The sequence below is a fragment of the Diaporthe amygdali genome, assembly GCF_026229845.1.
Source record: "Diaporthe amygdali strain CAA958 chromosome Unknown NODE_7_length_1459731_cov_64_868725, whole genome shotgun sequence".
In the NCBI taxonomy this organism is placed as follows: domain Eukaryota; kingdom Fungi; phylum Ascomycota; class Sordariomycetes; order Diaporthales; family Diaporthaceae; genus Diaporthe; species Diaporthe amygdali.
Window position 1 is genome coordinate 704,543 of NW_026517027.1, and position 27,670 is coordinate 732,212.

A 27,670-nucleotide genomic window follows, 5' to 3' on the forward strand; every position below is an offset into this window, starting at 1 on the left:
CTGCCCTAACCCAACTGTCCAATACGATTACTTCAACACCGCCCCACGCAGGTGATCATTCAGGCCAAAGTTGCCAACAAGGACCAGTTGTTGTCTTAGTCGTCGCGAACCAATTATAGCTCTTATCACGGCCTGTGATACGACCTGATACCGTACAATTGCACACCAGCTGGGCGCTGAGGGTATTTCAAAAATTTTATTTTTGGAATCAATATGCGCGTGAGGAACCAAAATATCATTTCGGTTCGCTGTCAACCAACGGTAGAGGACCTTTGTACGCGCCAAAACAGATAAAGGAACAATGCATCCATGTAACTAGTGAGTGAACATAGAGACGGGTATAGACCTTATTGTTATATAAGATATCCTCGGTTCTCTTCCGAGACATACAATTGGTATTACTCCTGCATTCATCACAAGAAACGTCATTACAATCCTAGCCGCCCGACAAGTATCCTAGCCTTCACAACCCGGGAAGACAACCCAGTCTTCTCCATTGTCATTGAGCGCAAACGCGTGCAGCATGTCTTCGAACGCCAATAATTCTATGGGCTTCACTGGGCAGCAGAATGATGGATTCTGCGAGCTAACAGGACCGGAAGATAAATGTGTTAGCGTCTTGGATTCTGACGATGGAGGTGATTGGGACGATGAAGAGGACGAAGATTTCGAGCGGGACTTCCTCCTCGGGCCTCTTACTCACTTGCTTTTGCATCGGTTCGTCGAGCCCAACCCCCGTACTAGCTGCAACGTTGCGGTAGCAGCTCTCAGAAAACCATTGTCTCTGCTGACCAAGTACAAACACAAGAAGTTGCAGGACGATTCGAAATATTTCCACGAAGTTTTCTCCAGCCATTGCCCGAGGCTCCATCGAGCCAAGCTTTTCAGCCGACGCTCGCCCCTCAGAGAGGTGCAAAACGTGGATGACAAGGAAATTTGTTGAGCGAAGGGCGTCAATGGAGATCGCCGCTCGGTACCGAGTCGGAGCTGGATCTAAGCGTGCTACCAAAGGATCTCTTCTTAATCACTTCCCGCGTTGCACGCCCTCTCATTCCGCCGATTCTCATTGGTGTAAGTATTTGGGAGCGAATAATTGTAGATTTTCCTCGTGATCCCCTTTATATTGGCCTAATTGTTGTGACCAAACCCTCTCTGAATACGTTCTCAAGCCACTCGAGGATCAATGAATACTTTGTCTTGGCAAGAATGGCTAATCGTGCCGTGCCGTCCAAGCAGTCTAGATCTGCAAGTATGTCCGTTTTGGGTATCAAAGCGCACAGTCGCATTGAATTTTCGTTTGACGAGAGCGGCTTCGTAGTTAAATCTGGCGGTGATGCACACGGCTGACTTCACGTGGCTGACCCGATATACTCGGAGATATGTGATCTTTGTGTTGCCAGATTATTTATAGGGGGAGATTTTTCGGGCCCCAGAAGAACTTGCACAACTATGATACGTATTTCGCGCGACACCCCATAGGTGCCGCTCCCCGCTTAGCTGCGAGCTGTCGCCCTGTGCAGGCCGTTGCGGCTTGCACTCGCGTACAACTCCCACCTTTTCAGGATGCAAGACCAGCGCAACATTTAAGCTTGGTGACATGGCCGCAGCTAGGGCCTCGCGGGGACATGCACACGCAGACGACATATACGAGGGGCATGGGATGCCTTTTGGCTTGGCATCTTCCCCGCTGACACTCATGTGTAGACCTCTCGATTCTCCAGGCCTCCTAATCTGCGAGTGTGCCCTGAAGTAACATTGAAACTAATTACGGTGCCGAGGTTAAAGGAAGCCGTTCCGTGATTACCGCTGCAAGGTGCCAATGGTCACATCTTGGGTGCATTGTAACAGGCACGGTACTTATGTAGCTCGAGCCATGGCCGAGCGTCACTAATAAAGCTGGCTGAAAACTAAGAAGCTACCTCAGCCGGATGCGGTTGAAGACCCTTATTAAGGTGAGACCCTCACCGAGGCTTTCAGAGCCAGTCATTCACGTACTATCATTTTGTTTCGGTCAAAATACAGTCGTAGTTATGCGGTCTATCTTCGTTATTGCCGCCATCTGCGGGCTCGTCAAGAGCCTGGAGTCTCGGGATAGCTCTACAGATAACGGGAATGAGCCACTCCCACCCAATGATCTTGCTTTGACACCACCGATGGGATGTAAGTACTTTGTATCGATTCATCAGCTACGCACAACAACGATGAGGCCACTTTTCTGTACATGATGTGCTAGGATGAGTGCCTCACTATATATGTGAAAGTGAGTGCGTTTACTGACATTCTTAAAGGGAGCAGCTGGAACTACTTCGGCCCGATCATCAACGAGTCGATTGTAATATCCACCATCGACTTTGTCGTTTCCAGTGGCCTCCAAGCAGCAGGATACCACTTCATCAACATCGACGACGGCTGGCAGCGTTACAAAGGGAACCGATCAGACCATCCAGGGCCCCTTGAGGCCGATCCGGAAAAGTTCCCCAATGGTATTAAGTACGTCGCCGATTATGCGCATTCCAAAGGCCTCAAACTAGGCATTTACAGCGGGCCTGGGGAGACGACCTGCGCAAAGTTCACTGGGACGACTGAGGGATCTGAGGATCAAGACGCCGTGACCTTCGCTTCATGGGGAGTAGACCATCTTAAATACGACAGCTGCTGCTCAAGGGGAAAAGAAGCCCCACAGGAACTAGTTAGGGGCGACGTACGCCGGATGGCACTCGAACTTCGCGCAACGGGCCGCGATATCGTATACCACGCGTGCCACTGTGGATGGGCGGACGTCTGGACCTGGGCACGCGACGAGGGGGCGAACCACTGGCGGATGGGGCAGGATATTAGCGACGACTTCAATTATCCCGGATTCCGGGAGGATTATTACTTTGACGTTCTGGACATGCTCACCCGGGGTGAGAACGTGAGTCTGGCCGAGTACGCGGGACCGGGCGGGTGGAACGACTACGACATGCTCATAGTCGGGCTGAACGGCCTGAGCCCGCGGCTTGTTGGCGCCGGGGCGAGCAATGTCGAGTATCGCGCGCACTTCAGCATGTGGTGCATGGTGGCCAGCCCGCTACTCATTGGGACCGACGTGCAGACGCTCTCGAGCTACGAGCTTGCCACTGTCACGAATAAAGACATCATTGCCATCAACCAAGACCCGCTGGGTATCGCAGCGACAGTTGTCTACGAGGAGCAAGATGGTCAGCTGCAGTATTGGGCAAGGGAGTTGGACGATGGGAGTGTAGCCGTTGCGTTTCTGAACCGCGGGTCGGAGCTTGCGCTGATGAGTCTCTACATCCAGCGATACTTGTTTGTGGAATGGAGGTCTTACACAGTCAAGGATCTCTGGACAGGTGAAGAACAAGGGCCGTTGAAGTCACCAGCCTTTTCAGCTGAGGTAATTCCCCATGAGGCGAAAGTTTACAAGCTGACGGCGGTGAAAAAGTATAGTTAATCCGGATGGCCCGGTTAGGAGCCAAAGGGTGTGACCAATGCAGTGGGTTTCATAAAGTCAATTAGGAGCTAAGAGCAGGAAAAAATCTCCTGATAGCCTGAATGTGGGCTTACAATCGTGTGATCAATTGTGTGAAAGCTTCTAGTCACATACACTATTAGAACAACACCGCCGCACTCTCAAACAAAAAACAACACGTCCCCCTGTGGCTTATATCCCCATACAGAGTTATCCGATAAGAAACCATCCTACAACTGATTATCCCAAAGGAAACTATACTCCAGAATGCCACCCCATCAAAGGTTATCCCACAGGAGGTTATCCCACAGGAGGTTATCCCACAGGAGGTTACCCTAAAGGAGGTTATCCCATAGAAGGTTATCCCATAGGAGGTTACCCCATAGGAGGTTATCCCACAAGAGGTTATCCCACAAGAGCTCATCGTATTCCCCTTGTGTCCTTTGTATAAATTCCAGAGATACTGTGGCCGCAAAGCGGACACCCGACTTTGGGCTTGTACTTTCTAAAGCACTATTGCGACACATGCATGCACCTCACTAAGCAAGCCTCTCGCTCATCTTGCGGATCAATCCGAACGCAAAATCAGGAATCTCGTCGATGAGTGACTCCAGACCGTCTTGCTTTGAAGCATCCTCAACGATGCAGGCATAGTACAGCGTGATCATGTCTCTAATCTCGTCCTCCGGGACAGTGTTCTGGAACACGTATTTGGTAAGAGTTGCAATGTCGCTCATGCGGTTCGGGTAGAGAGTGAACTCCTTCAGCGTGGCGTGGAGTCGGTGCAAGCTGAGCTGCTTCAGGGCTGGAATGTCGTACTTGTCGCCCAGGACGTAGAGCTTCGCATGGCAAAGGAAGACGCCGGTATAATTCTCACAGCTCTCGGTATTTGGTCGAGCTGAGAAAGCAGGACTTGACGTAGGGTAGGAGCTACCGCTCTGGTCCAAGAAGGTATCGATGAGTTCGTCTCTTTTGCTGAAAATTGACGACTTGGTCAGGGCCGCGCAGGTTGCGCAATCGGCGAGTGCGGAACTGCAATAGCTACAACAGTTAGTGGTGTAGTCCTGGCGACATTTTGGACACTTCAACGTGCGACTGTTGTTGCCGTGATAAAAGGTGCCATTGCAGCTGGTATTCTTGCACGACGTTCTGCCAGTACTGATTGGCGGTCCACATGTCGGGCAGTCGGAGTATGCGGAGCAGCATTTTGCACAAGCAGTTGTGTAATAAGACTTTTTGCAAACAAGACACGTCACCTGGTAGTTGGTACGTGAGTTATTGCTCTTCCCATACCAACCACAAATATAGTTGAAGCAACCATATTTCTTGTTGGGCTGGCCAGAATTGATTCTGAGGAGAGAGTATAGCGGTAATTCGGCTGATGTGTTGCTTTGTGGCAGCGCTTCTGTTGCTGTGGAAGATGCTGTAGCTCCAATGACAGAATGGTCAAGGAGGATGTCAGGCTCCTCCGTCACGTAGGTCTCAGTATAAGCCCACTGGGCGAAGCGCACGAAAGTCTTCTCGTCGACATCAGGCCACTTGACACATCTCTCCGTGGCTTCGCGCATGTTGCCGTTAATCAGTACGCCAAGAGGCTTTGATAGACTCGAGATCGTAACGCTATGGATATTGAACTCTTTGTCATTGGGACCGATCACAAATTTGATGATGTCCGACTCGATGATGCTGTCCAAACTGTTATTTACGGCTCGATTGTACCACATACTAGTATTTAGAGACTGTAACTCACTCCTTGTATGTTGGTCTCATGGCGAATGTCTCCGTGGAATTGTCTATCAGTTGAATTCGGAATGAGTAGTAATTGAGTTGGAGGAATTCCGAAGGACTACTAGTAGTCTGGGTGGGAACACTTTTTCACCATCGAGTTTTTCCAATGAGACATGAGGACTTCTTCACATAAATCAGACTAGACGTGCTCTGTTCACTCTGCTTTATATATGGGTATGAGCAGAGGAGAATGTGTGTGACAAGTCATCTAGCCAAAGACATTCTGAAGCGCACATCCCCTTCACAGCGTTACAGTTTCTGCATCCTATCCTGTTTCTTTTGTTTGCTGTGATGTCAGATGCTTCGAGAAAGGCCTCTTGCGCCGGCTGCAGGCTTCCGAATTTTAATCCAGTTGTGCTGTTGGTTGATTCAGGCCGTGTTGCTGCTTGAGCCAACGCAGGAGGCCTACCATATCCGTCTTCACCAATCAGGCAGCGTTCTGCAAGCTCACCGCGATTTGTGTCTTTGACGAAACAAGCCAAGATGTCTATGGAAAAGCAGAAGTGCAATGAATGTCATTTTAGAAGTCGTGAATGCTCCCTCCTAGAGCGTGAAATGCAACTCTCACTGATCGAGAGCAACTCAAAGGATTCCCGCACTCTTGCCGAGCTCCGTTTGTGTAGCCTCTCCACCAACCTCCTCCTTACAGACAACCTCCAACCTCCACCCATCGGGATCGATAACAAATGCAGCATAGTAATTCCTTCCGTAATGGGGCCTCACGCCCGGCCCGCCATTGCTCTTTCCGCCGTTCCGGATCGCCGCCTCGTAGAACTGATCGACGACGTCCCGGCTGTCCGTGTTGAAGGCGATGTGGCTGCCGGGCCCCGGCGCAGACGCGTGGGGACCATACTCGAAGACATTGAGCAGCTCATTGTCCGCGTCGGGACCGTACCCTAGAGTGCGAGGCCCATCGTCCTCGGAGGAGGGAGACGGAGTGGTGGTGGTGCTGTCGTAGACGAGGTGTAACCCGATGAGGGGAAGCGTCGCGCCGTAGAAGCGCTTGGCTGCCTCGTAGTTCCTCACGCCTATGGAGATATGGCCGATGGGATGTGAATGCATTTTGTTTTGTTCTATCAATGATAGTGACCCAAAGAAAGCCCAAGGAAAAGACAAGAGAGCATTTATCATTTCATCACGAGGCTCCTGGTCCACCGAGCTCGGCAAGACGGGGGGCCACGAACTAGACTCTCCGAGATGTTTGCTAACGGTGCGACTAGCAGGGAGAGGCCTGCGTGCACGTGTATTCCTTGACCACACGCGTCCACTTTCCGCCCGGGAACACTGACCCCCATCATAACAATTCTTCAAAGCCGTCCCTCCATACGGCCCGTATTGTTCGGACCGTCCTGGTAGGAAATTGTGAAGGGGATCTTTGGCAGACTCTCGTAGTCTAGCAGGTCATCCGGGTCCCCAAAGAGCTTCAGTGCCTTGATGTCAAGCGCGTAACGGCCCTCGGGGACGACAGACCCGTCTGCCAGCATCCCGTCGAAAAGCACCCAGGAGGGGTAGCGCGGCAGGTAATATTGCGGAAAGCCGTAAGCGCTGCCTGCGATGGTTTCACCCAGGACCGTGGTTGTTGGGCCGGTGTAGTTGGCCGATAGAGGGATGACATCGGCGCGGAGAACCCTAGTACCGAAATTGAGACTGAACTCGGCCGAAGGGTACACGAAGATCTCGGTCCAGTCCAGGATTTCGGGAACATTCTCCATGGTTGGGTACGGTAGATCGAAGGTGATGTTGTCCGGGTAGGTTGGCCGTTCGCCTTCTTCTGCACAGGCGAAGTTGAATCCAAGCATCTCGTCATCATTCTGGTCCATCACGAAAGCATTCATCATGCTTCCTAGAACACCGAGGTAAGGTATGACCGAGTTTTCATCATTCGTTCCGTTGATTGTGATGTATCCTGAGTACACGGGCAAGAGCCCGTCGAGAATTTCATGCTGTGCCGCAAAGGTTGGCGTCACAGTTATTTCGGCGCGTCCCTTCGGTGGCAGCGTTACCAGGGATTGGGAGAACTCTATATCTGCAGTCGCAGCGATTATTGTATTGGGAAATGATTGTGGGTAATAGGTATTCATAAAAAGAGTGTTCATAGTCAAAGCGGGACGGTTCCCAAGCTCGTAGGTCACAGATTCGGATCCTAGGTTCTGAATGGTGAAGGTCACGTTTCGGAGGTTGACCGTGTCATTGAAGGAAATGCCTTTGGTACTCAGATGCGTCGTCAAGAATGCCGCATCGTACGCCTGTACCAGTCCTGCACCTTGTTGTGGGACCGGGGCGACGCCGTTGATCGTTCCAAAGCCGTCGTTCCATAATTGAGCTTGGGAGGTGCTGGAAAGAGCCATTGCCAGCTCCTTAGGGTCATAAGTACCTCGAACTTGACCCACGAGAGCATACACCGCCGCAATCAAAGGCGTGGCCATAGAGGTACCGGATAAGACACTGTAACCACCCTGATTGAGAAGGTAAGTGGAGAGTATCTTTCCCCCAGGAGCTCCTACGGAAGGATAGACGTCGAGCTCTAATGTCGGACCCCAGCTTGTATACCAGCTCGCAAACCCTCCAGTCAGATTATTTTGCACTTCTGCGGGTACGTAGCCGGAGTTTGAGGGATCGATCAGGGTCAAGTGCACGTCTGAACCTCTGCTAAGTAGGTCCACCCACTCTAGGCCTTGCTCAGGAGATACCACCCCTGTTCCTTTTGTGTAGCCGGTGTAATATTGCTGCTCAAAAGAAAGAAATCTTCCTCGTGTTAGCAGAAGCAAACAGGATAATAATGGACTCACTTACTCGTCCATTGAAGTTGCGTAGAAAAGTACATATTGAGCATTGAAGGCCGCTACATTCCTCACCTGAATATAACCTTCGCAAGCCGTGGTCATTCGTATTAGAACGATGAAATCTGACAGATCCGGGGTCTCAGCAGGGAGCCTCGCGCATGCATCGTCTTCCACAGTCGGGTCGTGACTTGTAGCCCACAGGGGCATCGAGATATTTCCTAAAGGAGGGGAACCGGGAAGCCACCCAAAGGACTTTGAGCCGGGACATGACTCAGAAGACGACGCATTTGTGGAGTAGCTGCCTTTGGAAAGAAGGTAAGGCGTTTTAATATTGTCAAAGGAAGACACAGCAGTAACACCCTTGCCGTCTGCGGCTTTGCTGGGCGTCCACATCCCATCTATGCCATCATTCCCGGCAGCAAGGGTGCAAGGGACGCCGTTTTCCACGATGCGACCGACGGCTAAGGACCAAGGGCCCTCACTCCATCCGCCAGGTCCGCCAATTGAGGCGGTGATGATGTCATTGCCATCATCGAAAGCCATGTTGAACGCAGAGATCAGGAGATCTTCGGTGGTTCCCATACCGGTACAGCTGAAGACCTTGTACATCGCAAGCGTGGCCCCCGGAGCTGCGCCGATGAACCCCATGGGGTTGGGCCTGGCGCCGATGATTCCGGCCACATGGGTGCCGTGGCCATCGCAGTTGTCATACGGGTCAGGTTTTGGTTGAGGAGCACTGGTTCCATCGTAGCTTTCACCCGCAAGGTCATAGCCACTAGCTATCAGGCACCCTTCACCGAAGCATCCTCCCAAGGCGGGATGATAGTAGTCGACTCCGCTGTCGACGATTGCTATGCGAGATCCTTTTCCAGTGTATCCCAATTCGTGAAGGCGGTCAACCTGTGTCATCACGTGGGGAGAGAAAGCACCAGTACCGATGGCGGTAGCGTTGTCTGGCTCTGAAACAAAGTCAACGGTATCCTGGGGGTTGTGGTAGGAGGTAGTATTCGAACGCTGGAATCCAGGAGCAGGATAGCGGTGCATAGGCCAAATATTCTTGACGGATGGCATGACAGATATCTTTGAGGCAGTTTTGGTGTGCCCAGTGAGGTTCGTGATGGAAAAAGAGACACCGTTGAATAACTTGAAGGTCATATTCATCCGCGGGGAGACATTGATATCGTTGGCCCTCAGGCTGCCGTAAAATGACGTGTGGTCGTTGCCGTCCAGGAATTCAACAATATAGGCGCCGGGAATAATGGTGGCATCCGGAGAGGTCATGTTTCCTCGGCTAGCGGTGGCAGTAGTGAAGGCACTGCCCAGCAGAGCGGCTAAGCTGATAGTTGGACGCATGATGATTGTCGATGGTATCAAATTTGAAACTGAGGAGGCTAGCAAGCTTCACGAAACCGGGTATTAAGATGACGGGTGACGCTGTGTCCTTATATCCTCGACAGTGGTAGCTCTCCGGCCTCCTTCTCGACCAGCACTTCGGTATTGACTCCTGCCAACGACAACCGCTCAACACTCTCATGTGAGTGAGCAAACATCTCTGCCATAAGCACACGTTGCACAAAGCTTGTCTGAATCAAAAAGCATAATGGCTATGAAACTGGCAGCTGGCCAAAAGCGGTGACTTAGCTATCCAGCGAGAAGGACACGGTATTGCAGCCTCTCATATTAAACCACATTTCTCCCGCCAGACCGTCAATAGGCGAGACATTGATATTCCATATACCTCCGGGCACGAGAGCTGAAACTCTGGACACACAAGTGGACACACCGATGCTAGGGGCTGGTCAATCGGGCGTGTGTAAACAAACGATCCAGCAAAGGCGGAGATGCTGGTATCACTGGGCTTGTGGCTCATGTACAAGGCTTCAGCGAGGGTCCACGAACGGAGCAAGTCCATCATCATAAATGGGAAGAGAAGCTGATAAAATCATCAGCATTAATTAAGAATGCGTACCGCAAACTTCATGGCAATTAGTCCAGAGCGGCACGGCCCCTAGGTTCTGTGTCACATTACCATCGTGGACAGATGCAGCTCGCCTAGTAGATGTGGAGCACTGTATGAAACGGTCTTCAGAAGCTGGGTCTTGGATATTCAACGAGAAGGTGCTCCAATGAAGGCTAGTTGGCCACGACGTTAACTCTGAGGTCCAACGTTGTTGGTGTTTCTCTGCTCTTATTCTCGCCATGTAGCATCTAGAGTGACTTTGGTGGGGTCGAGAGATGCTGACTAAGTGGCGTGACCATAGCAAACCTGGAGGGGTGTCTTGAGTTGGCTGCTGCCTGCGCAGGACTTGGACAGGCAAGGCAGTCCCAATCCCGACACCCCACACCACCAACCACCAACGTCCTTCCATCAAGTTGCTTGCATCACCCTCGATCACGACCACATCTGCACCTTGCCATTCGCCGTGTACCTTCATAGCACGCCTCATGGACATTCGTCACCTCACTTAGTGCCTGAATCGAGGACTCACCATATTTCCCAACATATTTTCTGCTCCTGACCTGGGCCTCAGAGTCCTACAAACCTGGCGGCTAGCGGCTGTCTTGAACCTTGTGACAGAGGAACACACACAGAGTCAACGTCTACAAATACGGCTGTGGCCATGGTCACAAAAGCCAAACGGCATATACGATATTCAAACTACATTTCCACGATTTTGTGCACACAAAAGCCACGTTGGTGCGATGCTCAACAGTCTCACCAACACCACCGCAGGCAAACAAGCACACCTCAGAGCCCCAAGTCCTCAATAAAGAAAGGCCAGACACCTGACGCCAGCGAAAATCATCGACCCAAACCTCATTCCCACCCCAATTTACCCTCTTCATCATAACTCATGCCCCTCTCCTTGTGAGCTTTCATCTCGCCCGGCGACCATCACTTCCAGCAGTCAACAGCTTCCTCCCTGAAGACCCACGTATGTGAGCCAAGGCAGATTCGACTTGTCATTGGTCAGTATGGCTTAGTCATGCATCATCCCAGTCGCATGTCGAACGACGACAATGACAAGGTATCTCGACGTGCTCCGACCAGAGGAAGGGGAGTGTAGATGAACCTACTTTGAGAATCCATCTTTGACCTTTCCTCACGATACATCTGCTCATCTGAGCAGCAGTCACAGAATTTGTCGCAATTCGCCCTCAATTCAAGCTCAGGGGTGCCGAGTCTGCCCAACTGTGGCGTATGTGGTGGTGTCGACAGCCCGTCATCCCCCTCCTTGACATCTCTCCAGCGAACACGCTTGGGGCTCTTCCCCGCAGGTGTCTTCTCACGACCAGGCATCACCTCGCTGCTGGGCTCTGGTGTGTATGACCTCGTTATACTTGCACCATGCTGTCTCGTAGCCCGGCCACGGGCCTGTGGCCAAGGCTCCCGTGACCAGTAGTACTCGGTTGCAAGCACGACGTCAGTGACGTCTTCGAGTGGGCTCCTCATACCATTGACAGGGAGAGCTGGCCGACGTGGGCGTTGATCTGGTGATGATTTCCTTTTCGGCGGCCGGGGTCCTGATTGACGCTGGTAAGGCTCATAGGGAGGAGTGGAAGCCGATGTCAAACTATGACTCGACCGCGACATTGTTGTTTGTCGGGTCGTGAGACCTTGTGGAAACTCTTTTGTTCCTGAGATATTGCTGCAAGTGTGACAGTACTCGCAAGAAAGGGGATGCTACGAAGGTAGGTGGCAATGAGCACGGCGTGAAGGGGAAATGTGCAAAAAACGAGGTCAAGCGTCTTCAGGTTGGTTCTGCCAGATGGACTCTGATGCCACTTGAAGTTTCAAGGCGGTTTATGGCAAGATATTGATGATTCTCAAAATTGATTCAAGAGAAGGAGAAAGATATGGAAGAGGAGGTGGAGGTGGGACAGGGCTTTTTATACGGGGAAAGACAAGGTGGGAGGACTGACCTCGACGTGGCCAATCAGCACCGGACCTGCCCTCAAGTCCCCTGTCAGCTTCCACCTCACCCTATGCACCTCATGCACCCCTTCCACCTCCATCTTGCTATAGATACGCCATCGGGCTCGGGCATTGAAATCGGTTGCCTTTCTTTACTCGAACCAAGCCCGTTGGGCATGCGAGTTGCAGCGTCGCCCGGCGGCCCCGGCAAAGCCCCCAATATCAAGTGCCTCGATCCATATGTGGTCGGGGTCTCTGATCAGCCTGGGAGCCTTCCCAGCCGTACACACCCGCCCGTGCCCCATGCAATGCTTCCAGTGAAGCTCTCTGAGCCAGTTCTCCCCCATACTCTATTGGGGACAGCTCCCACAGCCACTCCATACGCTGATGCCTCTGCACGCATGCTGCCAGCAGGGCAGTCGTGCCACTACGAGAACTTACAACAATGGTACAGGAAGCACATTGCGTAAATGCAGCCACGCTGCATAGTCACATGCCGTCTGTCATCTTCTGTCTCTTTCAGATGTTCATTAGCTGCTGCTACAGTGCCGAATTTGTCGTCTCTGCCGAGACACGTCGTACAGGATGGCGAGCCGTATCTAATTCACAAGTTATGCCGGCTGCTGATGGGTTCAGAATTTGTAGCCCATGGGTCTATTCAAGGGATCGGGTTGTTCATCTTCCTATCCATCTCCTTATGTCAGATTTTTGAAAGGCTCGTCGAAGCAGACATGGACGGTTCTCGAGCCCTGCCCATACGGAGGGCAGAAGACACTCGCACCGGGGCATCTTGTAGAGCTGATTCGTCGTTTCTATTGGTTTGGGAATGGGGAAGTACACATAAGCCCAGGAAAACATTGGGACAGTACCCAATATGATTGTGTGGTCAGTATGGCCGTGTCGGAAGGGCCACGTCTTAGTAAGCAGGCCGTCGACCATTCACCAAACTTGGAATGCTAGTGTGCCAAAAGAAAGATCCAATCGGAATCGTGTTTCTCACACTTGTACGGGCCTCAAGCTTGACGTCCATTCTCAGAGCCGTACAAGTTAGTGTCAAGAAGGAAAGATAGGCTCTTGAAATTCCTGCCTATCTCCCTGAAGGCTTCGGGTTTGACATCGCCGTCCTGGTGACAATCAGGTCGAAATTCATGCCTGGCTGTCGGTACTGGCATGTATCTAAGAATCCAACACAACGTCGCTGTCGTCTCCTCATGCTGCTCTTTGGCCATTCTCACTTGCGTTTGACATGATGGCATGCTAGAATATCAAATTCTTTTGTCTATCTTAGTGTTTCTGCGTATCAACTTTTCAAAGTATTGTCTCGCATGTCATTCCCTATTATTTTCAAATTGGAAGCCGTATCATAGCCAATGATTTGAGCTAGCATTGTTGTCACTCCTAGTTGCATCGCAGAATGGCCCACTGCCGAGGATGAAGAGACTTCAGGATAGCTGCAGACGGTGCTGAAGGTGGACTTGATGTTTTTAGTGCAATGGCGCCGCAGGAAACCACACTTCATCATCGTCATAATAAAATCAAGCGCTTCCCCACTATCACATCTGACTTACGAGCGCGACAACGTCCTACACGGGAGATAAAATCCACGGCATTTAGTGCCTTCTGATCCACGCGCCCGCAGCCTGATTCGCCCGCATTACACCCGCTCACCTGGCGAGATCTTCACAGAGGTACCACTCACGTCTATTACAACAACAAGAGCTTAGGCTCGGGTGTTCGCTTCGTGGTTACAGTATCTGTACGATGATTAAGTGACATCAAAACTTTGAGTCGTTTGTATGATAATCCGGTCAAAAGAGAATCATTTCTAGGATAGCCGTCTGTAGGTTAATTTCCTATACGATGACCCGTAGAGAACCTATAAGATAAGCTCCGGTAGGACAAGCTTCTATACTAGTGAAGAGAAGCTTGGGCTCACCCGCGCGGTCTCTATGATACAGACTTTGAGCGACCTCACCAATACAGAGAAAGATAATTATAGAGGGTTGTCTGAGGATATTGAAGAGAGCGATCACGTGGTGCTGCTAAGTGGAGGGGGGTACCATACGTGTGATGCCCTCTGAATAAACAAACGACACGTGCACAGATGGTGGATGGTTGGCACTGGTGGTAATGACCGCCCAGAACCTCGGCCATACACGTTCGCCGGTCAGCATACATCCACGTTGTGATGCAGGGAAAGTTCTTAATGACAAAGACAAAGTTTAGGTGTTCCGTCCCGTATAAAAGCTGCCATGGAAGAACGCACAGCCGTTTACTAGAAGCTTTGCTGACATCAACTCATTCATTCAGTTAGAAAGACTCGAACTAGGTTGGTCAGTATCGTGTGTCCATTGCGGGCAACGCAAATTCTTGTCACAGTTCTCCAGACTTGGCCTTGTGTTGTGGTCTAAGCGAGAACTCCGGGCCAAGAATTCATGGATCTTCCGCCAACGAGGCAATTCTCCGACCACTACTGTACTCTCCACATGCAACCTGCCAAGAGTCCCTACATCAAATCAATCCTTGAAACAATCCACAAGAATAGCCAAGTGGAAATCACACTAGCGACGGACAGGACATTTCAGTCAAATGTGGTGTGCCTCTGACAGCGATCACTGCCATATTTCCACCTAATGGGATTCTGTCGCGAAGCCTATTGTAGAAACACGGAAGATCATGATTCTGTCTTCCCTCTGATATGACGCCTATAAAGACATTCAACTTCGGCCATTAGTGCTCTATGTGCTGTTTAATCTTAGTAACCCATCATTGAATTGCTTTCACTTGTGTGACTTCTTGACCATGAAGCTCTCCACGACCCTTTTTTTAATTGCAGCGTCGCTGGTCTCAGCAACACCAACCCCTACCCTTGAGGAAGGAGCTGCAAAGGTGTTGGCTAAGAGAGCAAGTATCACTGATGCTGCTAACATTGGCTATGCTACGCAGAATGGAGGGTAAGCACATACACTCAATCTTCAGAGGTGGTACACTGACATGCTTGACTAGCACCAAGGGTGGAGCTGGCGGAGCAACTACTACCGTCAGCACGCTGCCTCAGCTCTCAGCTGCAGCCAGTGCTTCGGGGGCGGCAGTGATTGTCGTGCAAGGTGCCATCAGCGGTGCTGCGAAGGTGCAAGTCACGAGCGACAAGACTATCGTTGGGAAGGCCGGTAGTTGTATGTCCATATCCTTCCGTCCTCAACCTCGTGCTCCTTGTCTTGAGGATACACTGACATCTACCAGCCCTTACCGGCATTGGCCTCACAATCAATGGACAAACAAATGTAATCGTTAGGAACATGAAGATAGCCAAAGTGCTTGCAGACTATGGTGACGCCGTCACCATCCAGAAATCGACAAATGTCTGGGTTGACCACTGCGACCTTTCCGGCGACGAGACAGTCGGTAAAGACACATACGATGGTCTAGTCGATCTATCACACGCCGCAGATTACGTGACAATTTCACACACCTACTTCCACAACCACGTAAGCCCTCCCTTTCCCAGCCCGTCAATAGCCAACAACCCACTGCCAGAATATTCCGTTCACATATATGATATAGTCCAAGGGCACGCTAGTAGGCCACTCAGACTCCAACGCCGCTGAAGACACCGGACACCTCCGCGTCACCTACGCCAACAACCACTTCTACAAAGTTTATTCCCGGGGTCCCCTCCTGCGCTTCGGTACAGCACACATCCTCAACAACTACTACAACGAGCAGAGCACGGGCGTCAACACGCGCATGGGGGCGCAAGCGCTGGTGCAGAGCACTGTCTTCGAGAATTCTGGCAAGAAGATGGTGTTCACGGAGAGCAGCGATGAAGACGGGTGAGTAGACTCTGTCCTTTGATAGGATTGTGAGGTGCGACGGGGTAGACTCGCACTAACTATATGATAGGTATGCTGTGGTCATTGACACGATCTTTGGTGGTGAGAGTGCAAACACCGCGCCGGTGGGGACACTGAGCGCAAGCTCCTTCCCGTACACATACTCTGCCTTGGGCAGCGCGAATGTCAAGGCTTCTGTTACAAGCGAGGCTGGGCAGATTCTGGCGTTTTAGATTGCTGTGTAATGAGATCTTTCGCCGATTCTTGTACATAGCTTTGTCGAATGTAGCAGATGGATGACTAATTGCTGCGAGACCTGGAACTCATCAACAGAGAATAGTTCCAAGTGCTATATGACTATGGCATCTACATTTTTTCCAAATGTGACGGTAGAACGATAAATATAAGCCTCGCTATTCATTCAGCTTTCTTTCAACCACACATTGGAAAATGAGTACTTGCAAATGTACTATAGCTTTAAAAGTAATAAACTTCATTTAAAGTTCAAACCCAGGTAACACAGTTCTTTAAGATATTACTCATGTATATTTGACTGTGATTTGAAATAATTTCGTTGCCAAAATGTAAGATCAGTCGTGCCTCTGGATGATCTAGACAAGAGGGGGACATGGAAGCTTCATTTCGACACAATAAGACCTGCTCATGTAATAAAATTCCAGGCGTTTTAGTCGTGTATCATAGCCCAGGCTCTATGCGGAGTCTCTAAACCCCATTTGCTGAAGTCTGTGGCCAGCTCCTCCAGATCTTGGAATCCGTTACTTAAATACAGCTGGTGTGCTGCCTCAGAAGACTCTAAATACGCTGGGAGACGCCTCCTAGCTGCCTCTTCGACGCCTCGCGACGTCAGCATAGCTCCTGCACCACGTCCTTGGTGCATGGGGTCGGTGTGAAGTAGATGCAGGTCTTCGGAACGGCAGGTCAGTCGCAACTCTTAAAGAACAAGACAAATTTTATTGCAGGGGGCTGTCTCTTTTAGTCCAGGCAATTCAAGCCAGAATTTAGAACTCACAGAGATGTTTCCTATCTCCCATGACTCTCTTCTTAAGCTCGGTCAGGCCGCCGAACAATAACTCACACGCTTCGCCGTTGATGCCAGGAGGCCACTGCCTCTGCGGCCTCGGCTTCGGCGGGTTAGTCCCATCGTAGACGACCCTAGCCCATGGTATCAGCCTATTGGTTGTCTTTCACAAACTCCATGGCAAAGGCTGCTTACCACTTGGCGAAAGATATCATCTGCTCGCCCTCGAGTTCTGTGTCGATGACCTTGAAACAGAAGGTGTTGGGCTCCTTCGATTGTGCTTTTAGCTCATCGGCTCGGTGCTCCAGCACGTCGGGTGGGAACGGCCCGGGAAATAGGATCTTGTTTGTCTCTAGGGGCTTGTAGGCTTCATGTTCGATCACTGCGGATCGGTACATATCGGCCTCTTCAGCCGGTAGAACTTGCAGCACCATTCTTACGGCAAAGCTAGAGACAAGGGAAACCAGCTCCTGTACTACGACATGAATTGTGCTGCATTTTGGCAAGGTTGTACTTATATAGCGACAGAACCGGGTTACCCCTTGGCTTTTCAAGGCAGGCAGATCCAGAACGCTCATAATGCGAGATCTAGCTTAAATGCATGCGTAAGCTAGGAGCCGGTCAGATGAGTCACTGCGGGAATCCTTCCAGTTGCCGCGTTAGTGTCCTTCGGTGTCCCAAAGCGGCCATGATTATCAAAACAAGCTGTTGTGGTGGTTATTAACGACAAGCGTCAGCATACCTCATTCAATTTAGAAATATCTATTGACACCTGGTCTTTCACAAATTTAATGATACAGTCACAGTATTTGATCTGATTTGGGAAGCTACTTCGTACCATCAATATTTATCTTGTGATTTGTCAAGTAAAGTATTAACACACACTCGTGAAGATTTGTTCGTATTGGATGAACATCCACTCGATCATAGACGATGAGGACAGAACGGTCACAGACTAGGGAATGGAATCCACCATGGTGAACCGGTGGAAATTGGACACTGGATCGAGACCTGGATTGGAACAACAGAAGCCAGCAACTCGCCTTGTCTTTCGAAATTGAGGACAAACATAGCTCATTGGAGGTCGAGAACGACACGTCCGTTGAGTTCGCCCTTGTGCATCTGCTCAAAAACCTCTGTGAGCTTGTCCATCTTCTCGGTCCGGAAGTGCGTCTTGATAATTCCCCTTGCGGCAAGGTCGAGGGTCTCAATGGCTTCCTTCCGATTGCCGACCGCAACGCCAACAATCTTCTGCGCCTTTGCGATGAGAATCTGCGGATATGCTGTAGAAATAGCCTTCATTTCTCCTTCTGGGATCCCTATGCAAACCATAGTCCCTCCGAAGCGAAGAAGGTCCATGCCCCTGCAAAGTTACCATGTGTCAGTATCTTTCTCGTGTACTAGAAGATGGCGTATTTGAGACTATCAATAGAAAATACTCACATCGAATATGCTCCATTTGCAGCGGTGAGCACGACTACAGCGTGGGCCCCGAGCCCTCCAGTCAAGTCCATCACCTCTTTTGCTACGTCTTTGCTTGCCGCGAAGTCGATGAAGTGCTCAGCTCCGGATTCAATGACGATGTCTTTCTTACTTCCAGAATCAATACCAATTACCCGTAGGCCCATTCCGCGAGATGCTACCTGAGCTGCAAGATGGCCAAGGCCTTTTTAATAAAAAAAAAAGTTAGACTTTCTCTGTTGTTTGGACTATAATGGAAGTGGAATCACCTACCGCCTCCCGCCCCGAGTAGAACAACCCATTCTCCGCTCTGTGTGTTTGATTTGCGGAGAGCGCTGTAGACTGTGACACCAGCACACAACCTGATGGTAATCTTAGAATCCATATAATGCCATGATCGGCCAGGCTTGAAGGACTCACATTGGTGCAGCAGTGTCAGACGACAAAGCCTCTGGGATGGGAGTGACATAAGTGGCCGAGCTGGTTACATATTGCTGGAATGTTCCCGGCCAAAAATATCCAGAAATCTTTTGGTTGAAGCAAACGGCATCATACCCAGCCAGGCAGGGTGCTTTAAACGGACTTTAGCGAGGCAGACACTAAAGGCCAGAGGAGAGGACGGCTTACGACAATTCCCACAAATATCGGCAAGCCATTTTATGCCAACCCTGTCACCAACTTTCACGTCGGATCTTTCTGTTCCGGGTCCCATCTTGACGATTTCGCCGACACCTTCGTGACCGCCAATCTGCAAAGGGGGTCAGCGCCTGTAACAAATGTACTCGGCGACTTCGAACAAACCTGGCCAACTTCAGTCGGGAATGGCAGCTGCGCCCATCCATTCAACATAATTCCGAGATCACTGTGGCATACCCCCGAATGGGTGCTGCGAATGTATTAGCCTTTGTTAGGCACTTTTTCATGTTTCTTCCCTTGTGATGTTGTTGCTTACAGCTTGATCAACACCTCTCCTGCGGCGGGTTCCGGCATGTCCAACTCGACCATCTTGGTCGAGATCTTTCCTGGCTGATCATAGATCATGGCCTTGTACTTTTGAGGCAGTGTATCGGCCATTTTGCCTTTTCGATATCTTACTGGAGAAATTGATTTGGAAGTGACGTCCCAGAGATCTATACTTGAGAATGGAAGCCACGTATAATTTACAACTTTTACAAGAAGAGGAGAAAGCACCCGCTTATGAAACTGCACCCCAGGTTTCACGGCCTTTAACGTCACGTACACCTGTGACCCCGTATTTCCCCAGAATAGTGCGCTGTCCCCGCGGGGTTTCAAGCGGGGTACGGATCGAGGGTAAGGGAACACCTGGGCGGTGGCGCGTCATGACTTCTACATCTACCGGGAACTATGCCACTTACAGATGATGCTGATCCGTTGTGGGGGGCTTGGGAGCATGCGAAACTTGGATTCACCATCGTACGGGGTTCGTGTGGCGGCGTCTCCATCCTGTCGTCCAATCTCTTCAAGCGCGCACAAAAGGGTCTCGTGCTCCTAACAATAGAGCAGCGGCCGTTGCCGATAGCTATATTATGATACTAAAGTTCTTGGCTAAACCAAGTCTGAACATGTCTTTGGGTATTGTAGTGCATGCTTGATTGTGGTCTTGAGCTTACCACCATCAACCTCATAGATAAAGTTAACTTTCTGCAGCTTTTGCGCGCGAGGCTTTAGCGCCTCTTGGTATCCAATGATGTTTCCGTAATAAGGCGATGCATAAGCCACGTCGACATCGAGGTAGACTACATTCATTCGTTAGCCAGGCTCGAAGCTCCTGAAACATAGCGAAGCTCAATTGCACTTACATGTAGTAGAGTTGAGCACGTTGCTGGTATCCAACACGGAGAACATTGCAGTCTCGTCCCAGAAAGGGAATTCGGTGCCGTAGTACTCGTGCATAAGCTTGGTGTACGGGGTCTCGACCTCAAAGACTTCATCCAAGTAGTCCTGGGTTGACATGACCTGGTTGGCAGCGTTGCCCACAATTGCTGTCTTTCTTAGCAGGTTATTCACCCAACCTAGTCAGAGATTGTACTCACTTATGCTGGGAAAATCAGCCGTCAAAGCAACCTTAGCTCCCTCTGGGTCAATCTTGAGATTGATCTACAGTCCAGAATTAGCAAACCATCTTGTGAAATCTTCATGACTCTTGCTTCAACCAGAAGTATCAGTCAAACTCACATCCGAGCTGAGATCTGCTTGCAAAACTGATCCAGATGTTTGTAGCAAAGTTACATCGAGATACCCGCCCATGATGACGAGTCCTTTAGCCAGAGACGCGAATTGGGGATCCATGCGAACAGCCAGTGCAATGTTGGTGAGGGCACCGCCACTGTAGATCATAACCTCGCCAGGATACTTGCGAACCTGCTCGATCATCCAGGCCGCAGAGTTGTTCCCCGCCAGAGTCCCGTTAGGAAAGCCCTCATTGAAGGCCGCCTTGACGACCTTCTCTGGGTCGCCAGAGGTTGGATCACTACCAAGTTCCTCAGCGGTCAGGTTCTCAGGGGCAAAAGCACCTTGCTATATAGACTGTTAGAAAACGGTCACTTCTCCTGAATTTGCATTATGAACTCACCCAAGGCAAGTCACCGTGAAGGTCCTCCCATGTCTGGAATAATTCTGGCGTATTGACCAGCGGGTAATCAGAGCCCTTGTACACGGGGATACAAGAAGACAAATTGCCAACCTCTAGGGTCGCCAACCCATGAAGGCTGGTCTGCAGAGCCCACGAGTCGCCGGTGTCCCCAACCAGACCCAACACATCCCAGCCAGCATCGAGGGCCAGAAGATATGGGATGAAGCCAGCGGTGCTCCAGTCGTTGTCCATAATAATCTTAGTTCCAGCAGTCGAAGAATTTCGAGCTTTCAAAGAATTAGCATCGTGGACCGTTGATTGGCCCCTTCTGTTGCTGCTGGGAGCTGCTGTAGCAGCGGCTGCCAGGCCCAATACAACAGATGCAGCTTTCATGGTGAATGAAATGGGAATGATCAGGGCCTTAGTACAGCGAGGGACGCGGCTAAAGCTGAAGTTTCTGATGAAAATCAAAAGGCGCACAGAAAATTATATAAGTCATTGTTAGAGTGAGTCCACATTTCTCATCGGCTACCCCGAAGATCCACCGTACTGATAAGATGCCGACTTCGGGCAAGTCTTAGTGAAGATCATCAACGATAGTGCAAATTACATCTATAGCTACTAAGCCAGTCTAAGCGAGCTCAATCTACACAGTAGTCTGCTATGCTCTGTTAGGAACAGAAAAGAACAGGGTGACAGAGGTTAGCTAGTCAATCCACGGAACCACGATGAGAATAACAACATGATGACCGATCCGGCAGAGAGAATAAATTCAAAACTGTCTTATATCAGAGCAGTTCTCAGGTCTTATGGCTGAAGTCTTTTAATACTTTCGAACTATTCTCTTATCACATCCAATAGTGGACCAACATGGCCGCACTCGAAGAAAATACGAAAACATCATTGCACAACTTGTGGAACTTTTACTTCACTGTATAAAGGTTTTTCCAACAGAAAACTATAAAACGAGAGGTCATCCCGAATAAAATTATCCCAAAGGAGGTTGTTCCAAAAGAAACTATCCTATAATAGATTTCTTTTCCAGCTGGTTATCCTGTAATTTACTTATTCATCATAGGAATCGTGGCCGCATATTGATACTACCCATTACAGAGTTTTGCATTTTATTACTCATTCTATTCCGTCATTGATATAAATACAGATCGCGTTGAATGTCCAGAAGAAACTGCATTTAGTAAAGATGGGAATGAAAGACCACCTACGTTGGCCGAAGTAGCAACACGGCTCAACGAACCAATGAAACACTGGATTAGATGCTGGAAGCCTGCAGCTGATGCGGAAGGCCTTGCTTCAAGCAGCTAGCATGGCCGGGCTTCCCCTCCGTGACAAGACACTAGAGCGAAACGAGCCTCTTAGATGTCTTGTCTTGTTTTTCTCTCTTCACTTGGCGCGGGTGATCCCTCCACGGAATTTTTCAAGCTTAAACAACTCAGCAGACAGATCCATACTCACCCGGGCATCATTTGAGGGAGAGACAGCAGACCCCATCTGTGGTTTCCGAGACTGAATAGCCACACCATGTAGGCACGCGCAGGCTTTCTGGACGTAACTCGAGGTGTGTTGATGGATTTGGACTCGAAAGGCTTGGCTCGCGGTCTTGTTTGGAGACGAAAGTTGGTCGTACCGCAGCTCTTGGGGTCTTGTTGGTACACTCTGGGGCCATGTTGGGCGAAGTTGTCTTCCATGGCGGCGAGGGCGATAAGCAGCCCATTGAACTAAAGCAGACATGCAAATGGGTTATCAAAGATCACATATATCTCTTGGTACGAGCCAAGAAAATTCTCATGTCAGCAGCGTTGCCCACATTTGGAAGTAGAATCCATGATCGCCATCACAGCGCCAATAGCAATATCTCAATAAATGTCATGGTGATAGGAACGACTAAATATTCAAGTCGGACCTCATAGACCAGACTCAATAACTTCATTACGAATTTCAATAGTCCCTGTGTTTGTTTTGTTGTCTCGTGCCGTACCCCGTCCATTATCCAGACGTAGAAGTTTCCTGGAGCACCACACAAGTCTTGTCAGATTGCTACGGTCTGCTCCAAATCTCCACTTTCTCCCTGAGACTTGTTCAACCCTTATTCCTTCCCAGACCCCTCTTTCACGTGTGGCAAGAGTCAGTTCGGCTTGAGTGCTGTAGCCATGAAGTTCACCTTATGCCAAGCCATCCTGGCGTTGCTCGTGCCAGCGGCATTGAGCATCGATATCGTTGGCGGCCATAGCCCAAAATGCGTTTGCGTCTGTTCACCACCCTCCAACTCGTTTTCCCTCTCGTCATCGAGAGTCGATGTGCTGACAATCGGAGCAGTGTTCCGCCCTCTCGAAGGACCCTGAGCTGAAGAGCAAGGTACTTGTGCCCGATACAGAAATATACGACAAGCGTCTGCAGTCTTACTACTCCGCCAACGCGGCGCAAGCCGCTTGGTGCATGGTACTCCCGGAAAACACATTAAATGTGTCGCGCATTGCCAAAGTCATCTCCAAGCATCAGTGCCCATTCGGTATTCGGAGTGGCGCGCACTCAGCTTTCAAAGGGTCCAATGGTGCTAAGGATGGTATCACCGTTGACTTCGGTAAGCAGCCCAGCAGTATCTTTGACCACTTCGCGCTTGACTGATTTTATTTCCAGGCTACATGAACAAGACGACTTACAACAATGTGACCAACATTGCTTCGATAGATCCTGGTTCTACTTGGGAGAGGGTATACACGACGCTCAGAGATGACTGGCATGTAACCACTGTTGGTGGTCGAGCTTCAGTCGTCGGCGTTGGAGGTTTTGTGACTGGCGGTGGTGTAAGCTCACCTGCTCCTCATGCCTCTTTTTGCTACTTGTTGAATATGGTCTTGGCAGTACTCCTTCCACACCAATGCGCACGGCTTCGCATGTGACACTGTCACCAATTTCGAGATCGTACTCGCGAACGGCACCGTGGTCAACGCCAACTCGACTTCGAACCCTGACCTTTACAAAGCTCAGAAGGGTGGCTCCGGCAACCTAGGCTTTGTCACCAGAATCGATCAAAGTGAGTCCACGGACCATTCCAGTTGACATGTAGAAACTCACTACCTTCACAGAAGTTATCAACTCGACAGACATGTGGGGAGGTCTCACTGTGTACAACCTTACGGAAAGAGACAAACTTTTCAGAGCTTACATCAACTTCTCCAAAAAGATGGATCAGGATCCCGCAAGCCAGAACATCGTGGGAATGTACTGGGGAACTCACAGGGGTTACGGTCTTCGAGGAATCTTGACGAACAGCGACGCCGTCAGCAATGCTCCAGCCTTCGATGAGTACAAGACCATAGCGAACATCAGCAGCACTTCTCGCGTTGCAGCCGTTGCTGAAATGGTCCCGGAGTTCACTGGTCCCACACCGCTTGGTCTATAGTAAGTACAACAGTATCCGGCTTGAATTTCTCATTGATCGCTAACAATATGGTTCCAGCGCCAACTGGTTCGTCGGCGAATTTCAAGACGACTTCCGTATGATGACCTTCGTCGACGATAACCTTCGCATATACGGCGAGGAATTGGACAAGATAGCACAAGATATGGAACAAGAAACAGGGCAAAACGTAACCTACGACGTCCTTGCACAATTCCAGCCCTTCACGCAATCCATGGTCAAGCACAGCCAAACGAACGGAGGCAACATCCTTGGGCTTGAGGACGTGGTGGCTGATGGGCCCACGACCAACTGGCTCATCGTTCTGACATGTGATACAACCGAATTGCAAGACAGGATGCTTCCACTCGCGCAGGAGTTTCGAAAGGAAATTGATGCTTACGCCAAGGAAATTGGGGTGTACAAGGACTGGAGGTACCTTAACTATGCTTGGGTCGATCAGAACCCGATCGCGTCGTACGGCGAGAAGAATGTGGCGTTTCTCAAGGCTGTTGCTAAGAGGGTAGATCCGGATGGCGTTTTCCAGAAATTGAGGATCACGGGGTTCAAGATCCCGGTTTGATGTGAAGACAATGTAGTTGATCTAGTGGGCTACGACAGAATATCGATATTCAGGATTCGGTTGTATTGAAGACGCTTTTCAGGATATTCTGTCGCCTAATTGGTATTCTACAATTCAAGCAAGACCTTTCATGTGTTTCTAGCCTAGCTTGGAACGGAATTCTCAGGTTTGACGGCGCGTTTTAAAGACTCTGTCTCAATCTCCTCGACGATGCCTGAAGCTCCACCATTTTCTCTCCCCAGCCGAACTGCCATCTGAAATCTCATTGACCTGGGTATCGAATCCTTCGTCCTTTCCGAGTCCCGTAGCGACTACAGAGTCAGTCGGCACAACACCCAGGTTAGCTGCCTCTTCCGCCGTAAAAGTGCCGTACTTATCCTCCTCATCAAACTCGCCCAGATTGGGCAATGGGAATGTGATGTTAGCAAGGTAAAACAACAAAAACGAGATGAAGAAACCGACGAAAAACGCAATGTAATATAACTCGTAGATCGCATCAGGTGCGCTCTCGTCCTTCTTCGCGCTAACAATCAGACCACCAATAGTGGGCGCCCACCCCGCGATCCAACAAGGGATTACGCGCCAGTTGACGCCGTGCCAGTACCAGTAGTCCGAGCCTTCGGGGTGGAACAGATGCGACAGCTTGACCTTGCGCTGACGCAGGAGGAAGAAGTCGCAGACCATGACGCCCATGATGGGCGCGAGGAAGACGGCGAAGGAGTTGAGGACGGCGACGAAGGTGGCGGCTTGGTTGATCAGCTGCCAGGGCTGGATGATCCAGGCGGCGAAGAAGGTGATGAGGGCACCGCGGCGGATGTCGATGTAGCGGGGGAAGAGGCCGGCGAGATCGATCCCGCCTGCGACGGCGTTGGAGCAGACGTTTTCGAACATTGAGGTGAAGGCGAATGCAAGGGAGAGGAAGAACACTGCGGCGCGGGATGCAGAGGAGCCTTCGCCATCTATCGCAAATTGATTTAGTATCTGGGACTTGAGGAAGCCTTGGAAAGAACTTACGATCCATCATGACCATCAATAGGTCGGGAGGGTTCCACCAAATGTTTCCGTAGATCTTCTGACAGGCTGCGGTGGTGATCAATCCGGCAAGACAAACCAGCACACCGGTGATCCAGTATACGGACACCGTGCCGATGATGTAGTCTCTCTTGTTCTTTGCGTAACGGGAGAAGTCACTGCTGTTGGTCATACCGGCAGCCTTTTGACCGATGGCTTGGTTGATCCCCGCCATCATGAGCCATGAGACGCTCCAGCGGGAACCAGAAGAGACGCTCTGGCCTTGGTAGAAAATGGGGCCGACGCCTTTTGCGACGGTGAGCGACCAGATTAGCAGAGCCACCATGCCTGCACCACATGCGACAGATGAGACGAAGAAAGGCTTCTTGAATCGTTCGGGCCGGATGAACAGGAAAGGTATTGAGATAACCCAGAAAACAATAAAACCGATGAGTTCATAAGTCGTCGTCGGTGTGCTGGCGCTGAGAGTGTTGGGGATCTTCGCGAATGAGGGCCAAATGGCGGTGATGCAAACGCTGATAAGTTTCGTCAGTACTCTGTGGCCATATTTTCGAGGTATTATACTCACGTCACGAGTTTACCGCCGTTCCAGCCTGAGAATCAAGTCAGTTCTATGTCTCTTCGATCCCAGAAACGAGAGTAAACAACTTACATTGCAGAGCATTCCATATGAAATTCAGCAATATGCGCTGCATCAGCGGTATGTAACTTGCCCGGAAGCCCCACGTGTATCGGTTCTGCACCGTGAAGCCGATGTGCCAAGTCAGACCGCACCAAGCGACGAGGACTGCGAACAAGCAACATAAAGCTCGGGAGACGACGATGACAGCCATGGCTTGACCGACGGAGAGTCCTTGGGTGAGAAAGGTATTGGGGGTCTGCCATGTTGCTACATTGAGGGAAGACCTGCGGGTCAAGGTCAGGACATCACTCAAATGTCATGAAGTTGGCGTTGTGATTGATACTCACAGTGACCAGGAACCAAAGAAGTTGAACCAACCCCAAGTGCGACGAGAAGGCGGCAACGGGATCAAGTCCCGGTTAGACCAGGCGCTTACCTCCTCATGCTGCGACTCATCCGACTTGAGTATCACTGCCTCTTTGAACCTTTGAACGTTCTTGTTAACCATGATTACGCCGAGGAACTAGAATGCCTGAACCAAAGTCAGACTCAATTTAGAGGGTGCCGGCTACCTGATATATGGTACCCCGGCATCTTATCTCGGTGTCCACCTGCAACTCAAGCTCCCTGTAGATCTTTGGATGTTTTCGCGTCTTGGCGGCGACTCCATTCGCGATACAGCGCTGTTGGGCTTTGTTATCTGTCATGCATACCAACCGATATTCGGTAACAGTTTCCCAAGTATACGACACTTATCCCCAAAACGGCCCCAGCGTCGACAATTTGATCAATTAAACGCAGGGATGGAGCAACGAGAACGGCACGCATCAGAGACATAATGGCCAGAAGGAACAAAGCATTTATATATAAGCCATGGTGCAATACGGGAAGTGACCGGCAGTTTTGGATCGATACCGCCATTTAATCATGGTCCTATCGTGTCTCTAGAGTGCAACAGGCCTAATTACAGCCTCTGTTAATCTCGTCACTTACAGTGAACTACCCGCAGGTGTTGACTGATTACACTTCTAATAATGGACAGGCTTTTGGCACGACTTTCTTCTGAGGTCTTCTGGCTCCTCGTATATCAGAAGTTGACAGACCATCAAGCTCCACAGTAGGGTGAACTT

The 27,670-nt window shown here is 50.4% G+C and overlaps 12 protein-coding genes across 12 annotated transcripts; 4 read left to right on the forward strand and 8 right to left on the reverse strand.

Annotated features, from left to right (window-relative positions):
- Positions 1-523: 523 nt before the first annotated feature.
- Positions 524-943, forward strand: J7T55_013854 (uncharacterized protein; the record flags this gene model as incomplete). The annotated part of the gene is made up of 1 exon (XM_053140768.1): positions 524-943. One exon carries the CDS (start codon positions 524-526, stop codon positions 941-943), a length of 420 nt encoding a protein of 139 aa, XP_052996191.1.
- Positions 944-2,030: 1,087 nt separating this feature from the next.
- J7T55_013855 (melibiase) lies at positions 2,031-3,828 on the forward strand (the record flags this gene model as incomplete). The annotated part of the gene is made up of 3 exons (XM_053140769.1): positions 2,031-2,160; positions 2,289-3,397; positions 3,739-3,828. The coding sequence occupies 3 exons, from the start codon at positions 2,031-2,033 to the stop codon at positions 3,826-3,828; spliced, it is 1,329 nt and encodes a 442-aa protein (XP_052996192.1).
- A 183-nt stretch (positions 3,829-4,011) lies between these two features.
- J7T55_013856 (uncharacterized protein) lies at positions 4,012-5,242 on the reverse strand (the record flags this gene model as incomplete). Its single annotated transcript, XM_053140770.1, has 3 exons — positions 4,012-4,504; positions 4,766-5,158; positions 5,223-5,242. The coding sequence occupies 3 exons, from the start codon at positions 5,240-5,242 to the stop codon at positions 4,012-4,014; spliced, it is 906 nt and encodes a 301-aa protein (XP_052996193.1).
- Positions 5,243-5,842: 600 nt separating this feature from the next.
- On the reverse strand, positions 5,843-6,322 carry J7T55_013857 (uncharacterized protein; the record flags this gene model as incomplete). The annotated part of the gene is made up of 1 exon (XM_053140771.1): positions 5,843-6,322. The coding sequence occupies one exon, from the start codon at positions 6,320-6,322 to the stop codon at positions 5,843-5,845; it is 480 nt and encodes a 159-aa protein (XP_052996194.1).
- Positions 6,323-6,567: 245 nt separating this feature from the next.
- Positions 6,568-9,396, reverse strand: J7T55_013858 (uncharacterized protein; the record flags this gene model as incomplete). Its single annotated transcript, XM_053140772.1, has 2 exons — positions 6,568-7,986; positions 8,116-9,396. 2 exons carry the CDS (start codon positions 9,394-9,396, stop codon positions 6,568-6,570), a joined length of 2,700 nt encoding a protein of 899 aa, XP_052996195.1.
- Positions 9,397-10,920: 1,524 nt separating this feature from the next.
- Positions 10,921-12,306, reverse strand: J7T55_013859 (uncharacterized protein; the record flags this gene model as incomplete). Its single annotated transcript, XM_053140773.1, has 5 exons — positions 10,921-11,003; positions 11,122-11,449; positions 11,500-11,568; positions 11,968-12,064; positions 12,116-12,306. 5 exons carry the CDS (start codon positions 12,304-12,306, stop codon positions 10,921-10,923), a joined length of 768 nt encoding a protein of 255 aa, XP_052996196.1.
- A 2,455-nt stretch (positions 12,307-14,761) lies between these two features.
- Positions 14,762-16,025, forward strand: J7T55_013860 (pectate lyase; the record flags this gene model as incomplete). Its single annotated transcript, XM_053140774.1, has 5 exons — positions 14,762-14,913; positions 14,966-15,135; positions 15,203-15,447; positions 15,524-15,792; positions 15,863-16,025. The coding sequence occupies 5 exons, from the start codon at positions 14,762-14,764 to the stop codon at positions 16,023-16,025; spliced, it is 999 nt and encodes a 332-aa protein (XP_052996197.1).
- Positions 16,026-16,477: 452 nt separating this feature from the next.
- Positions 16,478-17,265, reverse strand: J7T55_013861 (uncharacterized protein; the record flags this gene model as incomplete). The annotated part of the gene is made up of 3 exons (XM_053140775.1): positions 16,478-16,716; positions 16,823-16,965; positions 17,027-17,265. 3 exons carry the CDS (start codon positions 17,263-17,265, stop codon positions 16,478-16,480), a joined length of 621 nt encoding a protein of 206 aa, XP_052996198.1.
- Positions 17,266-17,905: 640 nt separating this feature from the next.
- Positions 17,906-21,278, reverse strand: J7T55_013862 (uncharacterized protein; the record flags this gene model as incomplete). The annotated part of the gene is made up of 13 exons (XM_053140776.1): positions 17,906-18,194; positions 18,275-18,497; positions 18,566-18,627; positions 18,713-18,786; positions 18,960-19,040; positions 19,094-19,178; positions 19,245-19,386; positions 19,669-19,770; positions 19,924-20,049; positions 20,113-20,295; positions 20,347-20,410; positions 20,489-20,830; positions 20,886-21,278. 13 exons carry the CDS (start codon positions 21,276-21,278, stop codon positions 17,906-17,908), a joined length of 2,166 nt encoding a protein of 721 aa, XP_052996199.1.
- Positions 21,279-22,196: 918 nt separating this feature from the next.
- J7T55_013863 (uncharacterized protein) lies at positions 22,197-22,591 on the reverse strand (the record flags this gene model as incomplete). The annotated part of the gene is made up of 2 exons (XM_053140778.1): positions 22,197-22,239; positions 22,359-22,591. The coding sequence occupies 2 exons, from the start codon at positions 22,589-22,591 to the stop codon at positions 22,197-22,199; spliced, it is 276 nt and encodes a 91-aa protein (XP_052996200.1).
- Positions 22,592-23,053: 462 nt separating this feature from the next.
- Positions 23,054-24,886, forward strand: J7T55_013864 (FAD-dependent monooxygenase yanF; the record flags this gene model as incomplete). The annotated part of the gene is made up of 6 exons (XM_053140779.1): positions 23,054-23,149; positions 23,220-23,484; positions 23,541-23,707; positions 23,766-23,937; positions 23,990-24,305; positions 24,364-24,886. The coding sequence occupies 6 exons, from the start codon at positions 23,054-23,056 to the stop codon at positions 24,884-24,886; spliced, it is 1,539 nt and encodes a 512-aa protein (XP_052996201.1).
- Positions 24,887-25,081: 195 nt separating this feature from the next.
- On the reverse strand, positions 25,082-27,247 carry J7T55_013865 (Thiamine transporter THI72; the record flags this gene model as incomplete). The annotated part of the gene is made up of 6 exons (XM_053140780.1): positions 25,082-25,845; positions 25,901-26,433; positions 26,487-26,511; positions 26,571-26,824; positions 26,888-27,063; positions 27,113-27,247. 6 exons carry the CDS (start codon positions 27,245-27,247, stop codon positions 25,082-25,084), a joined length of 1,887 nt encoding a protein of 628 aa, XP_052996202.1.
- Positions 27,248-27,670: the final 423 nt, after the last annotated feature.